The following is a 23,746-nucleotide window of genomic DNA, read 5'->3' as shown; positions in this document are numbered from 1 at the left end:
CGGAAAACTTGAGCGTGTAAAAACTTTGATATTCAATAGCATTACATTTGCCCAAAGAGATTGCCATGAAGTTCAACATTGCAAATCCTTTTTCAATTACAGACCGCATAGTATACTTCAGGTTGTCTGTCTGTTGTGAAGTGTTTGCTGTGCAATAATGTTCGCACAGGAAAGTGCAGAGCAGCCACCTTTCTCTTTCTTTCTTTATCGTAGAACACGTTGAGAGCAAGTAATTTGTTTCATGAAATTAATGTACACTTTTCTGCCTCTACCGTAGAATGTCGTGAATTTTTCTCTATTCCTTCAGTAATTTCCCATTATAAATTGCAATCCCAATCCATTATAAATTGCAATCAATCATCCAAAATTTTATGGAATAAAATTGATTTAAAATCCTTCTAGTCGTATTCTGACCGTAATTCCTACTCATTACCTAGGGAATAATCCTTCATCCTTCTATTCCAGCAGTAATTTTTATTTTCACCTAATGACCTCCAATATAAAGAAAGTTAAACATTTAATTCTATTCTCGCGTTCTTTTAACCCTCTTACTATTATTATACTCAGGCTATAGACGTTGTAACATCGTGCTCTTTTCAATCATATCCCGCTATAGAAACTCGATCATGCTTGATCCCTCAATCCAAATTTCCTACCTTGTGCAAATCCTTCTTTATCCTTCCAATTTTGTGGTCTATCAGAATAAATCGCGTCACAAAATTGCGCTTCCTGTCAATTTTCCTACCAGCGTTTGTGCCGCAATTCCCTGCCAAATGACCTCATCTATGCTTTGTTTGAAATTCTCGAATGGACTTGATCATTTTGATTAGCTTTTTCAATAGTCCACAATTAGCGTTTATTAAATGTTCAACATCATTAATATCTATTCACCTCGGTGCCAATGTGAGACCATTTAGCAAACATGAAATTTTTGTTTCTACTTCGTTGTCACCGAAGTCCATCGGCCGTAAAAATATGTTAGAATAATTCCTTAAGAGATTTCTGGAGATTTCTCGTTGCGACTTAAGGCGTGTTTTTGAATAAAATAGAAGTTGTTGCAGCGGATGTTGAGGTGATGTAGCATATATGCATTCCAGCTCAGGTATCTCGGCTGCGTTGCTCTATAGCGTAAAATTTCAATGCTCGATTCTTCTGTGCATCCAACCTTTGGTTTGATGATAGATCACGAGTTGAGAGGCAGACGCATTTCCCAATAGATATTTTAAAACATATGTTACTACCTTGTTTAGTTTGAAAAGTGAAATATATTTTTATTCGTGCGTTTTTTCAAGTTAACAAGGAATTCAAGTGAACAATGCTGTAGAAACTTTTTCGAAGATTTCTCCTTCGTTGTATTTAATTTTCTTTCCCACCGTCCAACTTTTGTTGCTTTTTGCTTATTTTGAATAAAATTTTTATTGTGTCCGGGATAAGTGGATTTCAAATAGGTCCATACAAGACAAGTCTGGCTTATGCAATGCATGTTGAAAATGTCTTAAGCGTTTTTTTGCAGATATTAAATTACATTAGAACAGTCGATTGAATCACTTTTTTTTGGTCGCAGACTGTACTATAATAGCATTGCTTTAAAGCTGTTGACTTCGATGTGGTTTTTTACACTAGGTCGAGATTTTATTACTCAGGATTTTGCTCGTAATAATTAGGTTGTCCAAATTAATGACGCTTCTTTCTATTGTGGCTGTCAACCCTGTGTAAGGTTGACCGCCACATTGCTGAAATTCAGTACTAATATCTGAACTTATTAAGAAATTCAGTTGCTTCTCATTTTGACACTAAAAATCGTTATAGAAGTCCAGTTGTTGTTGTAAATTATTGACATTTTATATCGATCATAAAATAATATTTTTTCCAACAGTAGAAGGCTCAAAAATAACGCCATTTAATTATGGACAATCTAATGCGTATAGACCAAATCGAACAGAAGCAGCTCGTCGGATGTGGTTTCCCAAAGTTCACAGTTATTAATGTGGTGGGTGTTTCATTTTTCTTCAACAGCAGCGACTCTTTGCTCTCTCACAGTCTCGACAACCTCAGTAGACGAAAAAAGTACAAATTTTTCCAGAACCTCACTCACAGGAGAAGGTGAGTGAGGCTTCCTTATCTGCCATCTAACATTGTAGCTTCAGCTTAGATTCGCTTATAATTGTACTGTCTATCTCTCGTACTCAAGACTCGTCGCTTCAGTCGATCCATGTTCAACACGAAGATACTCGTGTATTTGTGTGTTAACAATGTATACAAGTCACTCTTGCTGCAATGACTTTCTAACGACATCTCGGAACACACATAGGCCGTTTAAACTCGGTAAACATACATAGGCCATTTAGACTCGGTAAACATACATAGGCCATTTAGACTCGGTAAACATACATAGGCCATTTAGACTCGGTAAACATACATAAGCCATTTAGACTCGGTAAACATACATAGGCCATTTAGACTCGGTAAACATACATAGGAATCTCGTTCAAGTTTAGTAACACGTAAAGCTCGAGCTTCATGGGCGCACGAACTTAACGCGTGAATTGAATTTATGAAGTCTACTCACAAGGTTTATTAAAGGCTCAAAAACTTAGTGGATGAAGTTACTCAAACATAGTTAGTTACTAAACTTACATACAAACACTGAATTTGTGCCTCAGAAAACATGACTATCAAAAAGCGCTGCTAATTGCTCAACATATTGGAACGTCCAGTATCTATCAATAATAGATCATCTTGTGCATGTATATTGAAAATTTTTAAAATAAGGGGTCTGAGAGTTTCATCATACATACAAAAAATCACTTGTAGCGTGATAAAGAGGAGGTTTTTTTCTATGATACGCAGTTTACTTTCAATTCAAACCAATTCTGTTACAAATCAGAAATCAATCATGTCATTCGTAAATCATTTAAACAGGCGTTCAATGCTTTAGTAGTTTAATTGGCAACAAATGCCTGCATTTTCTGTTTAACATTTAAATGCTAATTAGTCTGCAGCTTAATGCTTAGTTAGCGAGCTTCGTTGAGATTTAGCTGCTCAGAATAAGCTGCTTAAGCTGGAAACTCTGACATGCCATCTTGTTGATATTATGGGTTGAATAGCAGCATAAATTTGGTTGTTGTGCTATGTCATGCCGAAATCCCGCAGCAGCAAGGAAGCATACATTCAATTTAGTTCGAGGGCGACTCATTAAGTAAGAATTTTAATCTATAAAATTTTTAATAATAATAATACCTAATTATTAAAATAAGTTTATTCACGTAACCAGACCAATCGAATTTAATCGATTTTGGTCTTCACTTACAATTTTAAATCGAAAACATTTTGAGCTTCAAATTTCCAGTGTATTTACCCAATGCAGGCACTTTTTTCATTGAAAAAAAAAATTATTTATCGTGACTTCACCACCTGATCACAAGTCTATTCCTGGGAAAGAGAAATGAAAGCAACAAGAAAATAAGGTCCATGCTGATATTTGTCATGCCACACTGCCTCCGTCGCAGTCGATATACCTTTTAAATTTGCTACTTAAAATCAAATTGACTTCTCATAGTGCCATAAAATTAATTCGAAAACTTCTAAAAAGGAACTAAAAAAATGTCTCGATAATTTTATTGGCGTAAAGACTTGGCTGAGGCAAAATGTGACTTTTGATAGATCAAACATTCATCGCTCTTCACATTTAAAACAACGCAAACAAGTGAATACAGACAACACATCGCTTTTAGTTGGAGTTGAAGTGTTATATGTGTTTTGCTGTTGCTCTTCTTGTCGCTGTACGATTCGTTTCTGCTGCTCCTGTTGTTCCGTTGTAGCGGGTGATGTTTTTTCCGTGTTTTTTTTTGCCCTGAAAATTATTGGGATTATATGATTAGCTTACGATGGTTATCTTCTACATGTTTCTCTTCCGAGTAGCAAATTCTGAAAGTTTCAAATCAGACAAACATGAAAGAATGTTCGGCTCCAAAGCCTAAAATAAATTGGCCTATACAGCCTAAAATAAAGCGGCGCCGGCACTTCATGGGCTAGCGCCAGTTCATAAATGTATAAATGTTTTTTGGTTTCAAAAATTGCCTTTAAGTTTCAGTATTCTGATTGATTTTTTTTTCCAATTAACTGATCAAAAGTTGTAACTTCTTAATTTTATATTTCTATGAGAAGCGCTGTAATTAACACTTGATTACCATGGACTCGAACGATCCGCTTTACTTTTCATGGGAAATGTAAGGGTTTTATTGATTTGCGATATATTTATGCCGTGGAAAAAAAGTTACTTGATGTAAAGTTTTCTTCACTGAAAAATTATCTATTCATCTTCAAGACATTGGAAGTCGGGCATCTGAAGTGTACCGGAGTGGGCCATATATTAGGTCTTGGTATCTCTGGTATCTCGGATGCGAAGATTAAGTCTGCATACGACCTGCGGTTATTCGAATTGTTCTAGAAATGATTCGAAAATTCGACATAAATTTCCGATTTTCAAAAATATTACTTTTTGCTTGACGATCATTTCTTATATAATGGATTTTATCTTATTTGTGAAGTATTGGTTTTAGTTAACATTTTGAGTAAAGTTGAGACGCATTTCGTTGTCTTTGGTTTTCTCATCATAATTTTGATGTATACGATCTATCCCAGCACAATATGGTAATTTGTACGCACAAATTAGTACTCTCGCCACGACATGGTAGTTTACTTGTGTGTACTCTACTGTTGCGTATAATATTTTTTAGCACTACATGATGGTTAGTGGGTGCGACGTCTCGATCGTGCAATTATTTTTCCTTTGAGAACTTCTTTCTGTGTACAACTTTCTTGGTGTATTTCCAATCTTGATTGTTCATAACTAATATGTGTAATGAGTGAAATCTGGCTCAAATGTATGCTACCCTCATCAAAATTTAATTGCAATAATTTACTGGTCGTTAAAATGAACGGACTAACTAAAACTGACTAAATTAAAAACTGTTCAGTTTAAGAGTAGGTTTAAGTACTGAACCTTTCAACGCATTGCCGAGTTTTTGCTGATGATTTTGATATGGGTAGCTCACTAATGGGTATATAATACAGTTTTGTGCTTCTCACTTCTTCCTACGAACGAGTATAAGTGTTTCATCATCTATTTTCTCTCGCCGTTGGTCGGTAGATTTGCTTTTTGGTGTGGGCATGATTCGTGGTAGGCCTACGTAGCTAGACGTCCAAGTTGATCTGAAGAGTACGGGATTGTAGAGATTTGTATTTAGGCTCAAGTACCGAGTGATTTATTCTTGTGTTATTATTCTTGATATATCTGGGGTATTGTGTCCTGGAAAATTGTTTATATGACTAACATTAATAATTTGCATCTACATATCAGCAATGTTTTTATAAGCAACAGGTTATAAAATTTGTGTCCATTTTCAGCATGGTTGCAAGTTATTAATTTCATATTTTTATGTGAAAAGTGTTCGCATTTATCAGTAATTTTAAGCACAAAGAGACTGCAGCAATAACGCGTCTGAGAGGCGTTACTGGCTCTGAACACATCGTGACGTTTGACGCAGCGTTGACGTTACTGGCTTTGGACGCTACAACCTTTTGTGGAGGTTTAATTTCGTTTTTTTTTGTATTTGAATTTTCCTTTTGCTATGTCCTTTTGGACAAATATTTCTTTCTTCGATCGGACCGTTTGACTCCGAGAAAAAATACTCCTGTCGAAAATTGGAGAGAATGATGTAAGGAAGATTTTCGAATACATTTTTCATTGACTTCATTTTATTATTGTGTCGTGACATAACCCATGAAATTTCTGTTCGGGCATATCACAAGCCTGTTTTATGATTTCATTTATTTTCTTCTGTTGTATTGGATGTTTGTTTGTCATATCTTTGTACGTGTAAGATTTTATAATTATCGGTAATTGCCAGAATGCAATAAAGTGTTTTTTATTCACACTGGAATTTTAGGCTCGCCAGAGTTCCAAAGATGCATGTTTATGTAAGGGAGCATATTTGAATACTGTAATAACGTATAAATTACTCAATATAGATGAATGACTTGATAAAACCTGAACCACGCATATTCATCATATAATTCTTACGTATCACTAATTTATCTTATGTTGGGGACAAACACTTTGCATTACTCTTCTTCACTTGGTTTCTCTTCTTGACAGATATCAGCATATGAGCGTGACTGCTAAGTTATTGACTTGCATTCGGAATAGAACGGAATATTTATTAAATATCTGTTTTTTAGTTGTAAATGAAAAATTTCTACCGCGTAAATTTCATGGAACGTAAAGTCAAAGGAGCAAGCGATAACGAGCTCATGTAGACATGCCTCCAACATGCCGCGACCGGGGCTCGTGAAGCCGAGTACAGCGCGCCCGACAATCAAGTTCAATCATATCTCGTTCAGTGCCCCACCGAAAATTCATTCGTGTTCAGTGGCTCACTTTCAACGGCAGTGCACCGTCATTCATTTTAACGTTTATTCAGCCCTCAAATTCCACCACTAATTCCATAAATTTAAAGCAGAATATATGTCCAACAACTCGTAATATGAAAGGATATTCAGTGCTTAATAATTTGAGGCACATTAAGCCATTCATATCTCAAACTTATATAATGCTATTCTTAATTGTAACGTATATGCAATCTTGTGTCTTAATAATTTTGTGTCTTTGAAATTAACCCGCCATTAATGGGTTTTAATTCAGAACTGACATTTTGTGGATTTGAGGATTATGTCGGATTATGTCGTACCATAGTATCAGCGGTAAACCAGTTGACTGTAACGCATCGCATTTCAGAAGCCTTCCATATTGTGGAGCTTATGAGTCGTCTTCTTCATTAACATAACCTCATGAACTCTCATACTAACTCATGAATGTGTCTCTCCTCATACGTTCTGTGATGTCCGCTGGGTCTAGACGGTTACTCACCTTACTGCAGTACGTGCTACTTTGTTCGCACCTCATCAACTAAAATCAATACTTCCTATTTTAATACTACCAACTTCCCTCACTTCTTTCACTCTCACTCTAGTCCGCTTGCTTTTTTGACGCAATTTCTCCACCGTGTGATTTTTATGACACTTTAAGTTATTTTAAATGAATGATACACTAAATGAATTTTGGTGTATTTATCGTACAAATCTCATAGTTCTTCAAGGAAAATACTCTGATAAAATAAATACTCCAACCATTCTATTTTATCTTCTCGTTCAATCGTTCCGCTTCCTTTTAGTGATGATTTCCTAATCGTATTTTTCGCTATTCTGCCGTATAAACTCTAGGCCCCAATTATAAACTAAAATTGTAATAGGTAGTGAAGGTAGTTAAGGTAGTGAAGGTAGTTAAGGTAGTGATAGCTTTTCGTAATTTAGTTGCTTTTTAGCCTTGTCCTCTCCGTCTGATAGCTTCTATAGAGTATTTGCGTAGAAAATTCTTAAAGATCCAAGGCGAGATAGCACCGCTGTTATATGCTTCGTTGTCAATAAAAAACTGGTCCGACAATACAATCTCCGGGAATTATTATCTGTCCGTGTGATTCTTCATCTTTGTTTTAAAGGAAAAATTTTATCGGTTCAGGGAATTTGGGAATAAAAGTGGAAAAAATTTTTTTCCTCGTCAAAAATATTCTGGCATGCATAATTCTTCGTAATTCGCTTTCTCGATTCCACAACTGCGAATCCAATTAAGGATTTGCAGTAGTCGTTTGGACTCGTTAGGCTACATTGTTCTTAAAATCTACAAACATTTTGTGTCTCGAAAACCTCATTAGTTGATTGCGTTGGACAATCATGTTTCGTTAAGCAGTTTCGAAGCTCTGATTTATTTCTCTGGCTCACTTATTTATTACATGAAATGGGGATGAGGTTTCATTGCATACCTTCCGTTTCAAGGTTTCCTACCAGTCGTTTTCTACATGCAATGTGTGTCCAGTCGTTACTCGGCGTGTTGTCTTCAATGTTTTTTTTTTCTAGCGATCTTTATATAGTTTTTTCCCCGTCTTTTAATTCTTCTTGATACTGAGACGTTGTTTCTTCCCGTTTTTGTCCTTCAATTCTTTCCGCTCTGAATGATTTTAGATGGCATTTCAGTGTCTGCCTTCTATGTTGAATCTTATGGTCCATTCATTTTTTCAGTTTTTGTATGATTCTGTAAATGTTCATATCATCCCATTAACGTACGCTAATTGTTCGTGTTCTGAGATCAGAGGACTTTGCACGAAAATTCATTTTAATATAGTTGAATTTCGACGTATTTTATCGCAGGGATATTGTCAGCGTGTTATTCTTTTGACTTATTATTCAACCAACATAAGAAGTCCTGAGTTCAAACGCATCTCACCTGCTCTCTGTAAAAGTTCCATTCATTTACAATTCTAATCGTTTCATGTTCTTTCACTTTCAGCATCGTTAGTCCCAAAGTTCTTTCAGTTCTTTTTAATTCATAAGGGATTTTAAACCGGCTGGGTCAAAGTTCTAAACTATATTTTCTTTTTAATGCTGTGTCTGCTGATTCGAACGCTCTGTATATAAATGTGATAGTAATCATTATGAGTGTCTATACATTCGAGAGCAAACCCGTTACTGTAAATTCATCCACTCAATCGCCATCAGATCGTAAGCTGGTCTTGCCTCTATGTTAAATGTCAAAGTTTTTTCGTCAACATATCATCAGCAGCGTTGACGAACTCAGAGCATGTGAATCGTGTATACGTTTCGTGAGCGAAGTGTTCACTATACCAGTGTATGCTACGCAGTCGAGATCAGGCAGATACTCCCAAAACACGCAGAGGAAAACTGTGTTGAAACGTATTTCTTAAAGAGAAAAATCTTACTGCGGGCATGAATATTCAAAATATTTTCTAGCTTGATTTCAATTATCAAAATTAGCTCATTTTTTTCACCAAGACTGCCGTCGTACTAAAAAAAATCAACGTTATAGGTGTGTTCGGTTTCGTAACAACAGTGCGGCCGCAACCTGGATCTAGCGGTTTATAATCAAGTACGTATAATCAGCTGTGTGAGTACAGATATGTAATCACCCCAAGCTTGACTGTACTAAAATTTGGTATTTGGTGTTTGCGACTATTGCCAAATGGCCTGAAATTGTGAGTGAAATATTTTCGTGATCGGACAGCCTTTTTGGGCGTGTAAATTATATTCACGACGGGCAATTTTAAGTTGATGAATGGGAGTAACCGCGAATAAACTGAACCTACTTCAGTTTGCCAGGAAGCTAGCTGCCTCCAGAACTCCGTCGATCGTATGACGCGCCTCTGATGCGCGAGCAAACCGCCGTTAAATTTTGATTGCAATCAGGCAAAAAAGTTCACCACGTTGGAGAACAGCGTAGAATTTTTGTGAGTTACAGCCCTTTGTAAAATTCGAAATAATGTTTAAGGGAAATTCACTCATATGTTTACTTCGTTTTCAAAATGAACATATACTATTCGAAATTTGCAAATAAAATCAACTGTTGGTCATGAAACAGTGTACGTATTTCAATGAATGAAAATTAATTCTCACAAATTTAATCAACTCTTCCCATTTTACGCGTGGGTTTTTTGTGTTTCAACCCACTGTCAAACGACACGTCTTTTGTCTCTGTTCCACTCATTTTTTCTGAAGCATTTTTCGCCTTGTTATCATTTCACCATCACATACGCTCCTTTAATTCGCATTCAAATAGCTACTTTCCCCAATATTTGTGCCGCATTTGACTTTTTCATTTCTAGGAGGAATTATATGCTCCTGTTTACTAAAATTTTACGCATGTCCAACATAAATAAATTCAATCTTTGGTCGGCGGCAAATTTTCTGATGGCAGAAATTGATCATGTTGAGGAGCCCGTGTGTGTGTCCACCCTCAAACCTGACTATATTTCTTTCTTTGTTGTGCCTCAGCCGAAGAAGGAACTCGATCCTAAGGCAGGTGGCTCCACTAGCTCGCTGTATCAGTGGACTCCCCCTACACGTTGTATATTTGTTGTTTACTTTGTTTACTGCTCTCCTAGATCTTACATACTACACCATTCTGACCAGGCTCTTAAAAGCTATGAAATGTTCATTCGTGTCTTTAACATTTCTCAGTGAACTTTTTTTTTCTGCAGTTCTGTGGAATAATGTAAATAAAGCCGCTTTGGGCTGCAGTCGCAAGAAAATGAATAAAAGAGCCTGTTCATTTTTGTGTAGTGCGAGATCCTTGGCTGGCATCGTGTCCATGTACTCTTATTATTATCTCACTTCCCAGACTACCTTCTTACCCGCGCCTTTCACTTTCTTGCGTTAAAATACTTCATTATTTCATATATCAATTTTCTACTGCATTCAAGATGCACTCCCTGGTATACACTTATCGGGTATACTTCACTACACAACTGCTAGTCCATACGATTTAACTTCAAATTTTCTTTCTCTACATTCTTTTTTAATACGTTCTACCATTTACGTTCTTTGTTTGTATTTTTGAGATTAATATCTTTCACTTTACTCTCTTTAATACAACTGTAAATACTTCTTTACTTAGGTTTTCCGTTTTATATGTTCACTAAAACTCAAAAAGTATACACGGATTATCAGAGCGAACAACCAGTATCAGTCAACCCTTGACTCATTTTCCACTCACCTGTTGAACGTTTTACCTGCCTTCGTGTTGAACTACGAACCAAAGTTTCGTGTTCTCGACTGGTATAACCCGTGACTGTTCCCTCCTTCATCCCGGCTGTTGTACTTTCTACAAATTTTCCTAATTTTCCAGCTAGCATTAAGTATGCCACTTATTGCTACTACAGTGTACAATGTACACTACAGTGTAGCATTAAGAATACTGCTACTTGTGCTACTCAAGTAGCATTATATATTAAGATAATGATGCTTCAGGATGAACCTGAGAGAATAAATTCCCAGAAGAGGATCAAATATGCTAATAGAAGTTCTTGTTAAGCAAAGTATTATTGATTTCAGCGTGCACAGCATTTATATTCAATATCGAAATATTCTAATATATGAAAATTTTTATTTTCTATAAATTTCACATTTCAATTAACTGGATTCCGTGGTTCACTGTCGCTCAATTCAAATATTTTTTGGGGTAGAACGAACAATATAGAAAATGAACTAAATGATTTCAGTGAACCTTCAGCCTGTCTCTGTCCACGAGCGATTAGAATAATCAATCAAATATCTCAGATATAAGAACTGCAGTGTCTAGTAAACAAACTACTGCAAAATGCTTTGTCTATCTCCTATTTCATTAAAATAATATTCGTTTCGTTTAAAGTTGCGTATCTGTTTTCGTGTACATATTTCGTTTGTGTGCGGACTGTTTTCTATGTATCCTGGTTTATACCGTGCCTGTGGTTGCATTGAGTCGCCTCGTGACTTTTACTGTGCTCTCTTCTCTACTCATGCCTTTCCTGGTGTCAGTTGCATCGATCGTTTCAAGCCGCTAATCTCAGTAAAGATGCAGAAATACAATGAAAGTAGGTCCATTTTGTCAGCACTGTTAAATTTAGTCGCCGAGGAAATCGATAACCTATATTCCAAGTACGGAAACACTATGAAAGCCATGAAAGTTTGAGTCTTGATTGAATCCGATGGAAGTAAAAGCTTGACAATAATTTTCATTAATATCATCGTAGGTAAATTTCTGTGACGTAATACTGGGCCTAAATATGGCACAGATCTCGAGTGATATGAAATATCACAGATATTTCAGCAATAAGTAATATAATATAATAATATTCACAAATAAATGTTTGAAATAATGTACCCATGGCACCCATAGAACAGGCACAGAACCAAAAATTTTTTCCGTTAATTGTTACCACGACTCTTGATTCATGTCATTTTCAATGATGACATGTATATCTATAGCATACATATCATCTTATAGCATTAGTTTGACTTCTTCATAGCTATCGATATTAAAAAGTTAGGATCGCAAGCCTTATTTGAAGCTTCAACAACTTTTTGGTGTTTTCTTTGGGTTTTTGGTTATGAACAGTTGTGTAGTTCTGGGTAGTGGTGTTCTGGGGTTGTGTAGTTATTTGTTGGTTTCTTCACGGAGTTTTGGGCCTCTCTTGTATGGATTTCTTCGCTTCCCGTGCAACGACGACTTTTAAGTGGACGAGTTGGTAGCTTAGAAATACATTTTCATCTGAGGGTTTGTATCAATTTGTACAGCAATTGTGAGTTTAATGATAATTTAAATGCATTGTTAATGGTTAGACAGACTAAGATAATAACAAGTCTTATGGATTGACGGCGTCGTTAGTAGCTCCCGTCCATCTGACTTCTATTCCCACGCCAAGCAAGTTAATTGAACACAGGCATTATTAGGCTTCTAGCCACTTAAGAGAAGCACCCTTTACCGTATCTGGATTGTCGACCGTAGGCGCATCAATTCTTCATCAATATTGAAGAGGCTTCCCAAACGGGAATTAATTCCGTCTCTTATCGACCAAGCGAGACAATAATTGTGCGGGGTCACCAAATTCATCTAACACAATCGTTTCGCACTATTAAATTTAAATCTCTAATGGATATCTGATGATAGAGTTTCAAACCGGGCTATTTAACGCAGGTATTGTTTCGACGATTTTTCCGTAAACACAAATCTTAACCGTCAAATTTTTCCTCATTGATTTCTTTGCTACATAAGCTTCGCTATCGTCGTTGTCCAACTCCATTCTGCTAAGTTACAAATCTAAGAATTTATATTGTTTATATCATGAGAAGGGTCCTGCGTGGAGGTATATCTCGCACATTCTTATTCTTCCTTGCTTCTTTTAACACCCTCTCTTCCCTCCTACGGCTGTTTATATGAGCATGATTGCGCATTCCGAGCTCAATTCGTTTCCTGCTTCCGCATGCTGCTTGTTGTAATCCTATGCTTTTGGTATGTGATTTACGGTCAGTGGATAATTTCATAAATGCATCTATAGCGAAATATGATACCATTTAATAGCATGACATCTTGCTTATGCTCATCCACGAAAACGTCTGCCGACATGTCCAGTTTTGACTGCATAAAGACACAGCTTATCAGCCTTTTCGCCAGTCCTTGAAATTAACCATCCAATAAACGTGTAATGTTCGCTAAATAATATCATGTTGTGGATGTTGCTAGAGTGTTCAACTTGATCAACAGCAATATAATTAATGAGTTCCGCGTTCGAGTTTTGATGTACATCCCCTGTGTAATACAACCGTCTGTATTATAAACAACCATTGAAGAGTGTGCTGAGTGTCTGGCCATTGAATCCATGCATGATGTAATGAGATGTTCGTTGTGTGCACTAATGACTATACAAAGTAAGTTATTTGAAATGAAGCTTATAAGATATTTTATTGTTTTAAATGTGAAGAAATAATTTTATAATTTATAATTATTGATATTAAAATAATTCGATTACTGTGCAAATGAATAGATAAATAATTTCTAGGCTAGTCTCACGTTCATTGTGTAACTATATTAATGTCATACATACTTGGAACAATTAATTTTGGAACTCTCATCTATATAATTCATGATGAAATTTATCTTTCGCACTCACAGAAAATTGAGCTCATGATTATTCAGAACGTGAAGATTATAAATTTTTGACTGCAATTGAGTTTGATATTGATTTTGAATTGATTTTCGATATTGAATATAAAATTCCGACTAACATTTAAATTTAACACGTCATGCTGTATTAAATGAGAGCAAATATTTTTTCAGCCAACAATGTCTCGTGTTAAAATCGAAGACAATCGCTCGGTTTCTATAGATTGACTGATAATGTATATACTACATCCATGATATATGCAATAGATAGTGAAATTAGAGCGCACATACCTTCTTCCCTTCACATAGCAAATTTCTGTTTTTTTATGCGTGCGACTCCCTGCCATGTCATTCAATGTCATTAACGATTAAATCTCCGTATAATATGCATCATTCCCTCCCAACGATGCAACGGTGCAGTCCCTCTCCATTAAACTATTTCCAACAATGAAAATATATCATGATGTGGTTCTTAGAAAACAAATTAAACATCCACTAGAAGAAGTAAGATGAACTCAGTCTTCAAACGTTTTAATTGGATTTCAAGAGAAAAAGAGAAATCATGCAGGTTTCCACACAATAATCATACCAGCTAACCGTTTCCTCCTACTCAATTTCATCACAATGAAATGCATTATTTATCGGAGAATTTTGGTTTTCAGCATCAAATACCATTTCAGATCAAAATAAAATGCAGTCGTCATAGACACACATCATTATCTTGTGATTCTGTAGAGATATGCGAGGCAGAGTACAATTCTGCATAAGTACTTTTCCTTATTCATCAGCAAGTCTTTTCAATTTCTAAATTTTATTAAAGGGCAAAATATGTTAGGTTAATGTTTACTGCGTAATAGTAGCTAGAAATGAGTTATCGTGTCATTTGAGCTGTGACTAATCTAATATCTTTTTGTTCTTTGCTTCAATCTCCTCTCCAACACAACGTTAAACGCGATCGTTCAATGACCTGACAACAACTTTGTTGCATTCCCATGGTCGCTCAATGCATCATGCTCCTTCGGACTGACATGCCTACACAATCAATGTGCAAATGGTGGATTTTAATGCACCGTGCCTACGTCTCCCTTGCATCTGTGCCCTGGACCCACATCTTCAAAAAAATTATTTGGATGGGACTTCATTACCCGGATACTTCATTGGGCCTCCAGGTCCCAAAGTTCGCTGGGCGGTCGAGACTCTGAGTCAATAGACACAGAAGTGACGCTTTCCAAGATGGACGTGGTGTTGTCTTTCATCCTCGAGGTTAGTTCTAAATTTCAGAGGAAAAATTTCCTAGAGTGAGCTGAGAACGAAGTTAAAAACACCCCGGCCTTGTATATATCTTTTAAGTGGAATGTGACTTTTCAGATTATTTCGTGTTTTGTTGTACATTATTGTGTTACCGGTGAACTGACCATACTGAGCTAGGCTGAGTTCAAATAAGATTTGTGCGCCTTGTTTATTCCTGTAAAAAGATTAATCGATTTGACTGAAAGTTTAACATTCACATAGGTGGCTAAAAGTTACATTTTAAGCAAAAAATTTCAGGTCTGTGCCAGTGATTGAAGAGTTGTGATTGCCATAAGGTGCCAGATTGTTGTCTATGGTAGGTGGTGGTGATGGAGGTGCGGGGTCTCAAGTGACACAATAAGGTGCTAGTTTGTTGTCTATGGCAGATGGTGGTGATGGAGGTGCGGGGCTCAAGTGACACAATAAGGTGCTAGTTTGTTGTCTATGGTAGGTGGTGGTGATGGAGGTGCGGGGCTCAAGTGACACAATTAGGTGCTAGTTTGTTGTCTACGGCAGGTGGTGGTGATGGAGGTGCGGGGCTCAAGTGACACAATTAGGTGCTAGTTTGTTGTCTACGGCAGGTGGTGGTGATGGAGGTGCGAGGTCTCAAGTCGCTGCCCCCGGACCGCGTGGTGTACTGCACCATGGAGGTGGAGGGGGGCGAGAAACTCCAGACTGACCAGGCGGAGGCATCCAAACCCATGTGAATATGATTCTTTTAATTCCTATACTCAACGTAACTTATCAAGTGAAATGCCTTGAGTGCCGTAAAAATACGTGTTTACTCCTAAATTTATTCATAAGTAAGCTAATTAATCTCGTGCAAAGAATATGAGTTAATTACATAGTATAGATGAAATACGTATTAATATAGTGATATTAGCAATTAACGAGCTACAATAAGACACTTTGGCGACGTTGATGTCAATTTGCAGGTGGGATACACAAGGAGACTTCACCACCGCGCAGCCGCTGCCGAGCGTCAAGGTGAAGCTCTACACAGAGAACGCCTTCATGCTCGCCCTGGAGGACAAGGAGCTCGGCAGAGTTGTTTTGCATCCCACGGCGCTCTCAATAAAGGTTAGTAACGTTTATTATGCCTTTATTTCTTGTAGAAATCAATTAGTCTTGTGCCGAGCTTCATTTATTGTAAAAATAATCTATTATTGTAGCATGCTTAATTTGTTGTAGAAATCAACCATTCTTTTGGCAAGCTCCATTTATTGTAAATTTAAATATTATTGTGCCAAGCTTAATTTGTTGTAGAAGTCAACCATTCTTGTGACATCCTTCATCTATTGTATATTGTATCTATCTATTTTCTAAGTCAGTAAATTATAAGCCATTTTGTTATGTAGCGACAATTCTGGTACGAATGTTTAATCGACCTAACTGTTTCCGAAAATATTTTCTGTAAAACCTCTACGATTTTGGTACATTCATTAATGATTATTTTTTACTTATTAGCAAAGAGAGTAAGTTGTTCATCATGATGATAGAAAAATGTAAGCGTAAAATAAATATGCTGTTCATGGAATTTTGTAGATAGTTACTCATTAATTAATATAGCTATTAAGCTGTTCGTAAGTTTCGTCATTTTATAACGTTAACACACGCGACTGCCTTTCGGTTCGTCAATAAATCTAAGATTAATTAGCAAGGTATGACAAGTATTTATATCATTAGTTTGCTTATAACAAACTTGCTTTTGATTCTATATAATTTTGCATGCATCCTCGTAATGTTATTTCGTTGTAAAAACCATGCATAATTATTAAGATTAGTATTAATCGCAATTATTATTAGTCATAATTTGCATGATCATTAAATCGTCTAATAATTTTCGATTCATAATTATTGAGTTTATTGGCCTCCAAATTTTATGGAGTCTGCACCTATACCGCGATAAGTCTCGTGAAAACCATCATGAGCCTTATCGCAACCAAAAAACTAGCGCAACCATCATTGAAGTGATAAGAATTTCCACTGCTCCTGTTGCCACGTATAACCGAATTATCTGTGCCGTTAGCGAAGGCTTAATAAACATTGATGAAGATATGCCGTGAAAAAAATAGATGATGTAGGTCTGTTGTGCCACGAAACAAAAATGAAAACTTATGTGGCGTCATTGCTGAAGTGCATGTCTATCGATGAATTGAAACATTTTCGCATTAATTCATCGTGCCAAATTGATACTGTTTCGACTCCAGTTAGGATGCACTTCCTGTTGTACTGTACAACTGGGGAGATTTTTAGATTAATGTTACTATTGTGCATGTACTGTTTGAGACCTCTTCAACTCTGGTACAGTTTGTGACGCCTTCAAACTCTGCAACAGTTTGTGACCCCTTCAAACCTGTTACTGTTTGAAATCCTCTTCAAACCCTGGTACTATTCAAAACCTCCTTTAAACCCTGGCACTGTTCGGAACCCCAATGACTCATGCTCAGCAATGCATGGATCGTCGTCAATGTCTATCGTCTCAATTATCGTAGAAGTAGAATAATTGCGGATATAGTTGGTAGTTAAAGAAGGAACCTGTACGTGTCTATATGCATTGCTTGCTCATATGATAAGTGTCCCCCCTGACCGTCGAGAACGTCAGCTCAACACACCGGTTGAGTAATGAATCCCACTGACTCTACTAACATATGTTAGTGGTTTTATTTTCGCAGTTCCCCCGCGTACTTCAGCAAAATACCTGAATAGGTTCAGTAAGAACCTATTCAGATGAGTGAATATAGTGCAGTATGAGTGAATAGCGTGGTAATCACTCTTGATTATTGTAAATTTTTTTCCTATAATAAATTCTGATTCATGCCATCTCATAATATCCTTTGGGTCCCAAGGAATTTTATTGATGAAAACTCTAGATAACCCATGTTTTGGTTGCCCCCCAGATTCGCAGTGTACGTTAGACTAACGCTTATAGTCAATATGTGTTGGTGGTTGCCTTCGACAGGCTCCAGAGTGGCACAAAATGACGGTACCGAAGAACGCATCAGATCAGGACCTCAAGATTAAAATTGCCTGCCGTATGGACAAGCCACAGAACTTGAAGCACTGCGGGTGAGTTCTAGTCGCTCTTCGTTAAGTAATCTAATGAAACGTTGACTGCTCGATTATTACATAATTAGCCTTTTAGACTTAGAGCTACTTTTCGGGCTTGAAACGCCGCGTCATTTGATTAAAGCTTATATGAACCAACGCAAATAAAGCGTTAATTTTGAGCAGTAGTAACAACCTGATCAAATAGACTCTCATAACTCTTCCATATTTTATAAAATATCTACACCTAGATTGCAAATTCCCGTTGGGCATCAATAACTATCAAGGAATATTCCTAAGCGAGAAACAGCAAAATAATGAAATTGCAATGCAAAAAATTTTCTATGAAACACCATCCCTCTATTGCCAATCGCGACTCGTTTGTGAGCGGATTCCTGCCAATGATTATCTTATATGCGCGTGGTTGACAAATTAATATTGATTGAAGTGATATGAGTGGAGTGGATAAACCTCTGCTTTACAACCTCAGATATTCGTACGCGCTGGGCAAGAGCGTATGGAAGAAATGGAAGAGGCGTTATCTGTGTCTGGTGCAGGTGTCTCAGTACACGTTCGCCATGTGCAGCTACAGAGAGAAGAAGAGCGAGCCGACAGAGATGATGCAGCTGGACGGGTACACTGTGGATTATATAGAACCTGTTTCTGGTGAGTGGATAGTTCATGATCACATGCATTGTGACGGATGGTCTACCGGTGAGGATTTCTTGGACCCGTTTGAGATGTAAAAATTTTGGATGAATGTTTGATTGGAAAAATAATCAGTGATTAAAAATCGAATGAAAATATGTGTTTTTTCGTTATGATTATTTTTTATGAAACAATTCAAGGTTATTTTTTACAACTTAACTTATATAATTGAAATTTTTAAGTATAATAATAAAAGTATATAGGAATTATTAATACAATTATATTTAGCAAATAAATTTTTAATTAAAATTATAATATAAAGGTGTTTAGAAATATTACTGTAATTCTCGGCAATTTTATGAAAAATTTTCGCTCATAAATCGTCGATTATGAGCAGAATGAGCTGCCTACATTAATCTTTGGAACATCTTATTGACTCTTAGTGTCAGTTTGGTCCAGGTATGGTTAATTATCTTCCATTCAGTATTCATTCTTCATATACATCAACCTAATGTTGAACCGTGATCGTAAATAATCTTGCATTAATACGCGGCATATCTTTCTTTCCTCTGTAACTGAGACTTGTTTATTATCCCTAATGCAGCTCAGCTAATGGTCGGTCAGGGTAAGTTGACGCCACTTATTCTCCTATTTATTCTTGTTCTTTACTTGATTGACGGGAACAACATTTCTGAGCGCGTTGCGTTCTCAGTGTTCTCGAGCTGGATATGTAGTTCCATTTACGGTGTTCTCGAGCTGAATGTTTCTGTCGTGAACGTGATTGATATATCATTCTCGAGCTTGAAGTAGTTTGAGCCATCCTAAATCAATGGTGGTGATCGATTATCATTTTTTGATCCATTCATGTATTCCTTCATTTACTGAAATGTCGCTACTATTACAGTGCCGTTAAATCTTTGTTGGACTTCAACATGATACTAGCAGACAGAGGTAGTATGTGCTTTGATTATCTAATTAAATAAGTTAATTCCTGCATATTATCGAGAACGTCAGGTTGTTTTCCATATCGTGATTATTTGAATAAAGGTGAAAATAAATTATCTTGTTGGCAAAAATGCTTGAATTTTTTCCAATATTGTATACTTGATTCGAAGATGCTCGGACTTATGCTAATAAGTGTGAGTTCATAAGTGTCTCTTATCGACTAGAATAGAATAGAAGTGTCGGCATTGAAAAAATATGCCCATGGCCTGTAGCCGATTCTTGTACTTCTCGTGACTTGATTCCGTAAGGGATGTGGCCTTTTGAACCCGATCTTTCCATAACTGACGATTTACGATGTCCAAAATGGCCAGTGAAACCATGCATTCACTAAGCGTCTCTGTCACATGTGTTGGTAGATATTGTTCGATAAAAAATGGAAAGAATTACATTCCTTGTAAAATGTGCTTAGTTTGCTTTTCTTTTGTCAAGTATCTGCATGTGCAAAACTTTATCTATCACTTGATTTGTCACGAGATATATAAAATACTCACCATCATTTAACTTCTTTGCTACTTGATCGCATATTACAAATTTTCAAGTAGTGCTAGTGCCATGAGCATAAATTATTTATCTTTATTTCCGTCCCAATTTTTTTTTAGAATTGGAAGGTGGAAGATTTTTCTTCAACGCCGTGCGTGAAGGCGACTCAATCCTGTTCGCGACTGAAGACGAGAACGAATCCCATCAGTGGGTGACTGCGCTATACCGCGCCACGGGGCAAGCCAACAAACCCACGCCCCCGACCGCCCCGCAGGGCAAGAACTCTACCTTCTCGAAGATACAGGGAGGTCCGTCAGCATGAATCGAATTCAAGTTTTCAACCTAAGTTCAGCATTTGAGCTGGACAAACTACTGTATGGATGATGACGCGAGTGGGAATTTACATTATTATGATATGAAGCTCAATAAACCGACGTAGCTAATTGGCTAATTGGTTTAGATCAGAATCAGGGATGACTTGTAGAAAGTAGTAATGCTGCTATATCAGTCAGGGTATGCTGGTACAATGAGTAGGGATAATTCTGGTGTCGATATAAGATTATTCTGACGCAGTGATTTGAGGCAATTATGATGTCGATACGGATACCGCGAGTTGAGGTGATTGTGGTGTGGATAACGGGTTAAAGCAGGAAATGATTTGGAACCGCTCTGGTGCAAATATCAAGTTATAACTTAAAAATGAGTTGTGATGACTATAATATGGAAATCAAGGTTGAGCTACTTACTGATGCGGGATGACTGTGGTGGATATATTGCACATTGCACCGCCACAGCCTATTTGCCTAGACCTGCACACTGCACATTGTTAGGCAAATAATTCTCCCAGAGTTATCAGGCTAGGAGGGTTTAGTTTGTCTGAATAGTTCTGCGTCGAGATTTCAACTACACCGTGAGTCCATGTAGTTATTATGCAGATATCGGGCAAGAACTGCTAACTGAACAAGGAGTTGAAATAATTATGATTAATATTAGATCTGTACTGCGCAGTGAGTTTACGTAGTTCTGCTGCATGTATCAGTTAAGAGCTGCTCACTGTAAAGTGAGTTTGAATGGTTGTTGCGAGACATAAGGGTAGAAATGTACCGTACATTCACGTAGTTCTGCTGCAGATATAATTTTAGAGCTGTTAGCAAAATTGGTATAAATAACCCGTCATGTCAACAGACGCGGATCGCGCCAAGAAGCACGGCATGGACGAGTACATCAGCGCGGACCCCGTCAAGTTTGACCACCACAGCCTCTTCAAGACCCTGCAGATTGTCACCCTCGAGTACAGACTCAACGATCCGTATTGCTCCCTGGTGAATAATGACTACTACTTATTTATTACGCTGTAGATTATAAAATTTAATACAATCAAATGAAAATAAATGAAATAGTCAGTTATTGTGGTCATTGTAATGGCTGTTCGTCAGACTTCAATTGTTCAATTCAAGCCATTGGCTCCGTTTAACCTCCCTAGCGCCGTAATTATTTTATGCTCGATCGGCTTGTGACGTGCAGTTCACCGAACCGAACATGGTCGGTCTGAACATGTTCAGACCGACCGAAAGCATGGGGCAGTTAGATCTCTAAGCCATTCCTCTAAAGCTAATAATACGATGCGAGGAGGTGCCGTTAATTCTTTCAGAATAGCATCTCAGGTCGCTGTATATGAAAAATTGTAAAATTTAAGACTGAATGTTTCGTGCATAAAAAAGTTCCATCATGAAAGACTCCAATTCAACAGTAGGACTCTGTATATAACAAACTCGATGGCAGTTTGACTCGTGATGCCGTTGATTCTTTCATAATACCATCTCAGGTCACTGTATATGAAAAATTACAAAATTTACAAAACTGTGAATGTTTCGCGCATATAAAGTTCCATTATAAAGACTCCAATTCAACAATAATGCTCTGGATAGAACAAACTCGATGGCATTTTGACTGTGAGTCGCGGACAGGGTTGGTTCAGTCCTGGCCAGATCTTCGCTTTGGACGAGTACCAGGCGAGGTACGGGGTACGTGGCTGCTTCAGGCACCTCTGCTACCTCGAGGACCTCCTCGACCGGGCCGAGAAGGGCCAGATGATCGACCCAAAGCTGATTCACTTTTCGTTTACCTACTGCGCCTCCCACGTGCACGGCAACAGGTCAGCACGGGCCACGTGGGTAGCCTTCTTACAGAGGCCAACCTTATTTGGTACTAGCCAGCCCTGCTTGGGTGGGTGCATGTGCTACTGGGACTGCTGCATTCAGGGTATCTTGTCATTCTAATTAAGTGAAACTATGAAGTAATACAAACATTTTCCTTTAGGCTCCTCTTTGCCCGGCCTACCTAATATCTTCACATTTTCTCATTGCTCCATACAATAATTCCACATCCTTTCCTCAGAAGCGATTTGCTAGTGTGTTCTATGAGGGAGATGTTAGGATAATGAAATTGTGTTGTTTCGACAAGTGTTTTACTAATCTCAGCTAAAGCTGATGATGGTGCATGACCATCGATCATTCTTATTGTCTGCTGAGATGCAGTCAAATCAGTTATGCGCTGGAGAGGAACAGAGGTTGTGTAACCATTTAAGTAACTATGGTATTCATGATACTAATACTATTTAATGTTAGAAAAACTCATCCCCATACAAGATGCGCTGAAGCCTTCTTAATTGCGCGTCGTAGTCTTAAAATGCTAGCTAGACGTCATATAGTGGCCCCGTTACCAGTCGTATTTTCAATGACGGGTGAAAATTTGCATGTACATAATTATCGAATAACTTGATTCTGATTGTACATACACTAGCTCAAAACACTTGAATTACTTCAGCAAATGCTAAGTGTTCTAGTTTCAGTCTCAATCATTAAATAGAAGACATTCTTTCCAGTTAGCGTTTCTTCAAATTGCGTTCCTTCGAATGAAATTAATCCTTCTCGAACTTTTTTTTTGTTATTTGTTGAGGTTTTATCAGGTATACACATAATGGTAACGTTTCATTGTCCTCAATTACTTCCACTGTGTTTATATTTTTCTAACTCTTTTGCCGTTTTTCCCCCACATTTTGCGATTATGGCAACGGTTTGCAGAACAACTGAGGACGGAAGCGTATCAGTTGGGTCAGTTGCTACGAGTCGCTTTTGTTCAGCTCCCCGTTATTACTACACAATTATGCTGCCAGTGTTGTTATTAAGATTGATTACTACAGTGCAGTGGATACCAATGAACGACACAGACGAGAGCCTCCCGTTCACATGATTTACTTTCGTGTTGTGTTTGTCTGCCCCGCCTTGCTCATCTCTTCGCATCCTGCCTGCCTAATTCATTGTAAATTCACTATAAGCTTGTAACAGGAAATAACTTCGAAATTTAGTCCCAGACCAAGTGTCGCATTTTCTTTGCACTTGAGAAATTATTTAAACCAGCTAGGACATGTAATCGGAAATTTATTCAATGGCACTATTAATTTGATAAACATGAAGGAAAAAGTAATCAATTTTTGGTGATTGTTTCCGAAAGCGAATCTATTACAATGCATGTTCCTCGGAATTATTATAAAAATGAAATGCAGATAAGATTTGCTATTTCAAGTAAACTCAGTTGTGAATTTTTTTTTTCAAAATCTTATCAGGTTCTGGACACGTTCTGATTACAGCACATTTAAGCAAATTACATCCCTAATTTTTACATTTGCAGTTATTCGGAAATTAATCGGAATTCTTATAAATGGCA

General features: G+C 37.3%; 1 protein-coding gene across 1 annotated transcript in view; it reads left to right on the top strand.

Moving 5' to 3' along the window:
* Nucleotides 1–23,746, top strand: part of LOC108680978 (calcium-dependent secretion activator) — a 117,360-nt gene that overhangs the window by 59,542 nt on the left and 34,072 nt on the right. The window contains exons 10-20 of the mRNA XM_047883831.1: nt 2,017–2,103; nt 14,719–14,812; nt 15,421–15,542; nt 15,775–15,919; nt 17,802–17,908; nt 18,378–18,553; nt 19,140–19,160; nt 20,140–20,328; nt 21,206–21,342; nt 21,988–22,175; nt 23,104–23,133. Of these exons, the coding sequence (XP_047739787.1) occupies nt 2,017–2,103; nt 14,719–14,812; nt 15,421–15,542; nt 15,775–15,919; nt 17,802–17,908; nt 18,378–18,553; nt 19,140–19,160; nt 20,140–20,328; nt 21,206–21,342; nt 21,988–22,175; nt 23,104–23,133 (1,296 nt within the window). The remainder of the gene's footprint in view (nt 1–2,016; nt 2,104–14,718; nt 14,813–15,420; nt 15,543–15,774; nt 15,920–17,801; nt 17,909–18,377; nt 18,554–19,139; nt 19,161–20,139; nt 20,329–21,205; nt 21,343–21,987; nt 22,176–23,103; nt 23,134–23,746) is intronic.

The sequence above is a fragment of the Hyalella azteca genome, unplaced genomic scaffold, assembly GCF_000764305.2.
Source record: "Hyalella azteca isolate HAZT.00-mixed unplaced genomic scaffold, Hazt_2.0.2 contig13779, whole genome shotgun sequence".
Classification (NCBI taxonomy): Eukaryota; Metazoa; Arthropoda; class Malacostraca; order Amphipoda; family Hyalellidae; genus Hyalella; species Hyalella azteca.
The sequence above is the reverse complement of the archived record's forward strand: the minus strand, read 5'-3'. Positions and strand labels throughout refer to the sequence as shown.